The sequence below is a fragment of the Gadus chalcogrammus genome, chromosome 20 (genome assembly GCF_026213295.1).
Source record: "Gadus chalcogrammus isolate NIFS_2021 chromosome 20, NIFS_Gcha_1.0, whole genome shotgun sequence".
In the NCBI taxonomy this organism is placed as follows: domain Eukaryota; kingdom Metazoa; phylum Chordata; class Actinopteri; order Gadiformes; family Gadidae; genus Gadus; species Gadus chalcogrammus.
The window spans coordinates 6938790-6945851 of NC_079431.1; the positions used below are offsets into that span (position 1 = coordinate 6938790).

The following is a 7062-nucleotide window of genomic DNA, read 5'->3' on the forward strand; positions in this document are numbered from 1 at the left end:
AAGCAGGGGTCACCAGCCTTTCATGGGTACTGAGTCGTACGAAGTTTGATACACTCTTCTGAAATTAGGAAATTGCTCAGTTTTCCTTTAGTTATATATGATTATTAATGATTCATGATACTCTTGTGAAGACAGTGATCATGTTAATGATTGATTTCTCAAAATAATTGTAAACAATGACTTAAAAAAGGTGGGGAAGAGTTGTTCAAGAATGAGTTGTGCTATTTTTAAAACATGCCTGGGAGCGCCTTATATGGTCCTTGCGGGCGCCCTGGTGCCCGCGGGCGCCGTGTCGGTGACCCCTGCTCTGAAGGAAGGCAAGTAGGCCTACCTGGGCTCATGGGTGAACTCACCAGAGCGAGACCTTAAGGTGAGGGAGGCGCTCGCTCACAGGGACCTGAATGGCACAGGCAGGGTATGGAACTCCAACGGTTCCAAAGGTGCTTCATATGATATTCTGAACATTATATAACAGCAAACAAACTACAAATGCTGTTTACGGGCCTTTGCTAAACCTAGGGGTGCCCACACTTTTTCGGCCTGCGAGCTACTTTCAAAATGACCAGGTCAAAATTATCCGTTAAAAAAATGCTAAACATATATTTATATATAGATACTGTGTACAAACTCTCTTAACTTGCACTGAAAGGAGTCAGCCAGGGTTACATGATCCGGACAGTAGCGGCTGGTGACTGTCAGTGATGTTGGAACGGTATTTGGACTTACTAATCTTCATGTGAGAAAAGGCTAAATAAGTAAAGCCAAATATGCAGTCCTCTTGTTACTTGTCCTTTTTGAGTAAGTTCCTAAATTGTCCATGGGCCCTGGACTTAAGTTCAATATCAGCTTGTATTGAGTATTTTCTTATTTTATTTTTTTGGAATGTCACTTGATCTATCCGCGCTACTTTTGCGATCGATCGGTCGATTGCATCAACTCATTGGTCAACCCTGCGCTGATAGTAATGACCACATGGGGCCCCCTTGGGGAGGTTTTCAACTTGTTGTCGTTGAAATTGTCCTGGGAGGGAGACGCAATCACTGCAGCTCGTGAGTCATTGCTGTGGGTAAAAGTAAAGTCAATTTTGTCGACCCTTGGGGGCCCCCTGGCGGCCCGGGGCCCCAAGCAGTTACCTGCCTTGCCTGTTCACAAGCTGTGCGGCTCCTACTTTAATATATCTCTGTTAAGGTACACCCATAGATCATAGAGGAATGAAGATTGATATCCATACTCATGTTCTGCCCAGGGAGTGGCCCGATTTGAAGGAGGTATGGGTGGACACCACATTAACACACTAATAGCATACCAAAAGCGCTCCGTCTAATTGCGCACCGTTGCCACTGTGGTGGTGTGGTCGCCGTCTTTGATAGGCTACGATAACTGAAACGTTGATTATAATAGCATCTTTAACACCTGCGTATAAGGATGTTATATTTAACTGGAATGCTATTATTTTTACTCTACATTTTGCTATTCCCTTGGTGCTGTATGTCTGGTTAGCTGTTAAACTTTGATCCTGGTATATGACTCCTGTCCGCTCTGTCAATATGCAAGCCACTCGTTAATGATTTGCGCTGCTCCGTATGCACACCCGCTCCTCACTGGGCATTATTATTCCTATTACTAGTGGAAAAGTCCCACTGGGATTCGCAATGGTTTTGTGTCATTATGACTGTCCTTTTTATATATAGGCTACGGTATACATTTAGTTTTATCAGATAATTATTTGATCAATGAAGCCTCGGATTCAAACCTGCGTCATTCATTGAATGCTGTATTTTGTTGAATAATAAAGTTACATAAACTTGGCAAATAATGCCACACAAAAAAAAGACATCATTAAATTAATAAAAAAAATAAAACAGGATATCTTCAACGAGCCTACAGTTCCTATAGTTAAATTGTTAAATTGCATTATAGGTTTAATAAAAGTATTAATCATTTTAGGAATATTCACACAACAGGTGCTTCTAACCAATGAGGATAAAGCTTGACCTGGATGTAGAATAAATGTCTGAATAGCTGAAGCTAGGATTGTTCCACCATGAAGGCCGAACGCAAACATTGCTTAACCAAACTCTCAAAGTCAGCATTGGTTAATGTCAAACCAGTAAAATGTGATTTTATTCAGAAAATTCTCTGTGTCAACACTGGGGATTGTTAGACAACCATGACACATACGACTCTTCAGTACAATGTTTTCATGTCTTTCAGAGGTATGGATACGATGGATTCGTCCAGCTCCACCACCACTGCAAGGTATCCGTGTGTGTGTGTGTGTGTGTGTGTGTGTGTGTGTGTGTGTGTGTGTGTGTGTGTGTGTGTGTGTGTGTGTGTGTGTGTGTGTGTGTGTGTGTGTGTGTGTGTGTGTGTGTGCGTGCGTGCGTGTGTGTGAGTGCGTGCGTGCGTGCGTGCGTGTGTGTGCGTGTGTGTCTGTGGGTGTGAATTTGTGTGTGTAGGCATGTATGTGTGCGCAGCAGTGTGCGTGGCTGCTTGTTTGTGTGAAATGTGTGGGTTTGCGTGTGAGCCTGTGTGCATTTACCCGTGAGCAATCATCGGTGTGTGTGACATTTGGGGGTACGCAGCAGGATTTCCGCATCCCCTCCCACCATTAGGAGTCCTGTGCGTAGGAGCAGCTGCAGGTCTCCACAGGGTGCCTCTGTGTGCGGCCGGAGTCTCACCTTGAACTGCGGAACAGAGCTAGGCTCTTTGTAAAGAATTTCATTTCTCACCTCAGAGAAGACAATTAACGGTTTGCAAGGAGAGAGAAAGAAAGAGCGACAATCTGCCGCCACCTTGTGGTTGAATGTAGATTTTTTGTTAAACTCAAGCTGGAGCATCAGGGGAAATAAGGAATAGGAGAATAAAAATTCATTCGCCAAGGTTGCCTTGTTTGGAAAAACTTCACATAAGGAATATGGAACAAAAAATAAATAAATATAGCTCTGGTGTCTACTTTGTACTCTTCCTCTCAGGGTGAAGCAGACATGATGAAGGGGGACAAGCTGTTCCGAGTGATCCAGGAAAACTGTTGGGACGCAGACGCTCGGATACGAGACATGGATAAGCATGGTGCACAACTGAATTATCTGGTTACAAAATATTTCCGTAAACATTAATGACATTCAAGACATGAATTAATGTCTCAAATATCATTAATTGCCTTTGATTACGAACAAAAAATATTATCCTGATCTTGCGTGTTCACGTTCTAAAAAATAAGTTTGAGAGAGGTTCACTCTCAAACTTCATCTGGATGGTCTCACGTGGCCAATCACTTAAGCGTTAATAATACAGTTTACCCAATAGATGTCGCTGCTCGGTTACTTACTGTTTGTCCACTAAAGTGTCACTGTTTAGTTAATAATGCAGTTTGTCCACCAGGTGTCACTGTTCAGGCTCTTTCAACGGTTCCTGTGATGTTCAGTTATTGGGTGAGCAGCGTTCTTTAATAGCCATAATAGTAATCCTGTTATGGAATTTCAAATGCAATGATTTAACAGCTCTCATACATAACCCTCCAGATCCTTGTTTGCAAGTTAAAAAAAATAAAGATCACTAATTAGTATTCTCTACCTAATGAAAGTCCAACATAGGGAGGAAAAAAAGTCCTTGTATGTTCAACCTCGCAATAAAGCCTTTACTGATTCTGTTTCTGATGTTGAACCGCAGGCGAAGCCCCATGACACCCACGACCTGTGTGTCCTCCTAAACAACGACCTGGCTCAGAAGGTGAGCAGCAACCCCAGGAGGTTTGTGGGTCTGGGGACCCTGCCCATGCAGGCCCCGGACCTGGCCGTTCTGGAGATGAAGCGCTGCGTGAAGGACCTGGGCTTCCCCGGAGTCCAGATCGGATCACACGTCAACTCCTGGGACCTCAACGCCCCGGAGCTCTTCCCTTTCTATGCAGTGAGCCGCTCTGACATCAGTAGCTGAAAGAACTAGTCCAAAAATAGTTAACTAGATTAACTAAAGATGCATAGATCTATGGGCTACGCCTGGTTACCATGGTAATTGTATGTTTGTGGTTTACCCCCCCCCCCCCCCCCTCCCCCACCTTCCCCCAAGGCAGCGGAGGAGCTGAACTGCTCCCTGTTCGTCCATCCCTGGGACATGCAGACGGACGGGAGGATGGCCAAGTACTGGCTGCCCTGGCTGGTGGGTGAGTACTGGGGGCGCTGGACACCTGAGACCTCAGTCACACCTGTGCAGCAGCACCCATCTGCTCACAATAGAGTCGCTAAACAAGTGAGCTAATGGCTACTGTAACGCCCAGGGCCTGTTTCTCCCACAGACAGAGGGGGGGAATGGACGATGTCTGACATGTGTTGTGTGTGTCTGTCTGTCCAGGCATGCCCTCTGAGACCGCTGTGGCGATATGTTCCATGATATTCGGGGGAGTTTTTGAGAAGTTCCCCAAGCTCAAGGTCTGCTTCGCTCATGGAGGTACGATGAGGACTTGAGGAATCCTAAAAGTTCAGTAACATGAAGGATTTCCATTTTTTATTTGCATTAAGGTAAACAAGACATTATGAACATTTGTAGGCTGTAGGAAAAAATATGTGTGTGTGTGTGTGTGTGTGTGTGTGTGTGTGTGTGTGTGTGTGTGTGTGTGTGTGTGTGTGTGTGTGTGTGTGTGTGTGTGTGTGTGTGTGTGTGTGTGTGTGTGTGTGTGTGTGTGTGTGTGTGTGTGTGAATGCGTGTGTTTGTGTGCCATGTGCATGTGTCTACTTGCATGCATGTGTGTGTGTGTGTGTGTGTGTGTGTGTGTGTGTGTGTGTGTGTGTGTGTGTGTGTGTGTGTGTGTGTGTGTGTGTGTGTGTGTGGGGGTGCATATCATATACAGGTGGTTCCTTCCCTTTTACGGTGGGCAGAATCCAACATGGCCACACAGTGCGCCCTGACCTGTGTGCCGTCGACAACAATTGTAGCCCTCGCAAATACCTGGGCTCCTTCTACACCGACTCCCTCGTGCACGACCCCCTCGCGCTCAAGCTGCTGCTGGAAGTCATCGGAAAAGTAACGCTGATTGTTTGCCTATTTCATAGTAGGGCTTTGGAGATGAACACGCCATTCCGTTCTCTGTGTTTTTAGGCACAGCGGTCACCCTGGGTAATACAAGCTACGACCGGCAGCTAACACACAGCAAGTCAGTCACCCTGAATACCTTGTGTTGTTTCCCCCATCAGGACAAGGTGATGCTGGGTACAGACTATCCCTTCCCCCTGGGGGAACTGGAGCCTGGTTCTCTGATCGAATCGATGGATGAATTAGACAACACATTAAAGGTGATGGATCTCACGTAGCAACAACAAGATTCTCTTCTAACACTGAATACCAATAACAAGTACAGAGTAGTAATAGAATAGTAATAGTATAGTTTAGCATAGTGTAGCGTAGTACTGTAAAGTAATAGCAATAGTATATATGTGTATAGTATGGTACAGTACAGTATATTATAGTATAGTGAATTATATTATAGTAACAGTTTAGTAGCAACAGCATAGTACAGTCATAGAATAGTGTAGCGTATAGTACAGAAGAGTAAAGTACAGTAACAGAAGCTTATTTCATTTTTTTTTTAAGTGATAAACGTTGATTATTCTTTATTTGGATGGCTAGCTTCCTACTTAGTATTGTAACATGTCACCTACTAGAACTGATCATAAACACAGTCATCATAGAAATACAAGTTTCTCTTTAGTTTGAGAATTAGATATTCTTTGCATTAGATAACAGTTTTAGTTGGTTTACAACACTTGGTTTACAACACTGTTTTTTATGAACAATTTTCGTTTTTCTAATAGGCCTATTGTTTTCCATTACAGGATAAACTTCTTTCTGGAAATGCACTGGATTTTTTGGGCATCAAAAGAGAACAGTTTGAATCAATTAAAAGCTGAAGCACTCAATCGGACCCGTCATATCTTTCAATAAACGTATTGCTTTATTTGGGATGTCCTTGCCCTATTTTTTCATCCCCAATTATGCTCTTGAAATAGAGACTTAAGTTCAGGTCTATATCTGTTTGATAGACTATATGAATAAGTATTGAGTTTGAGAAGTTGAAGCCTATAATGTGTTTATTGACTGCAAACACAAGAGTTATTGACTGATGGGGGGCTATCAAAAATGATTTGTGATTAATATGAAAAAGAATATGACAATAATGAACCAACACATACATTTTCTTGGCAAAAAGATACGGCCTAGACGTCTCTAACCCTCTTTTTTATTTGTATTTCACATGAAAATAAAGATTTGTTTTCTATCTTCTTTAATTTATTATAACACAAATTAGATTAAGATTATGATATTCTTGTCTTGATCAGGACTCCCTGGAAGAAGAGATACTGTATCTCAATCTTCTAGACAATATATATATATATATATATATATATATATATATATATATATATAAAATAAGATAAGTTAACCTTTATTTATCCCTTTTTAGGGGGAAATTCTTCACTGCTGTGCTGGGTTCACAGAGGTCCACGCACGGGGCACACACATGGGGGCACACAGGTGTGGGTGTCAGATTGACTCGGCTGCCAGATCGACTCGGGTCCTAGATGCGCAATAATGACGCACTGCCTGTAAACGCTGTCTTTTAAATGCGCATGCGCGTTTCATTCATTCCCATGTTATTAACGATCTCCTTTTGTTTTCTAATCTATGAATAATAATCGAATGTACAAATTATTGTTGCCTATACTTGGGTTATAGATAAAAGAAGAATCGTTAACTCCATTCACTGAACGGGGCGATCCACTTTATTTCCAGCGCTCCCAACACAGAGTCAAAACAGCTACCCACACGCAGACACTTCCGTTCTCCTCCTTCAGAATAAGAGTCCCTAACAGGAACTGGGTTACATATGCATTCATCAGTGCTTTTAGACGTGTTTCCAATGGCTATGTTGTGCGAATGAACGGGCTGCGTTCAATGAAATCAAAACCAAAACGGATTGAGCCTTCTTTTTATGTCCTTGATTGAGCCCCGTTTATAAACAACCCTTCCGGGTTTGTCCGTTGGCTTGTGTCGATGCGTCAAGTGTCG

General features: G+C 43.0%; 1 protein-coding gene across 1 annotated transcript; it reads left to right on the forward strand.

Annotated features, from left to right (window-relative positions):
• The first annotated feature begins 1102 nt into the window (after window positions 1-1102).
• On the forward strand, window positions 1103-5950 carry acmsd (aminocarboxymuconate semialdehyde decarboxylase). Its single transcript, XM_056579637.1, has 10 exons — window positions 1103-1268; window positions 2215-2259; window positions 2976-3072; window positions 3385-3434; window positions 3673-3909; window positions 4069-4162; window positions 4351-4446; window positions 4847-5019; window positions 5190-5288; window positions 5829-5950. The coding sequence occupies exons 1-10, from the start codon at window positions 1212-1214 to the stop codon at window positions 5901-5903; spliced, it is 1023 nt and encodes a 340-aa protein (XP_056435612.1). The 5' UTR covers window positions 1103-1211; the 3' UTR covers window positions 5904-5950.
• The last annotated feature ends 1112 nt before the right edge of the window (window positions 5951-7062 follow it).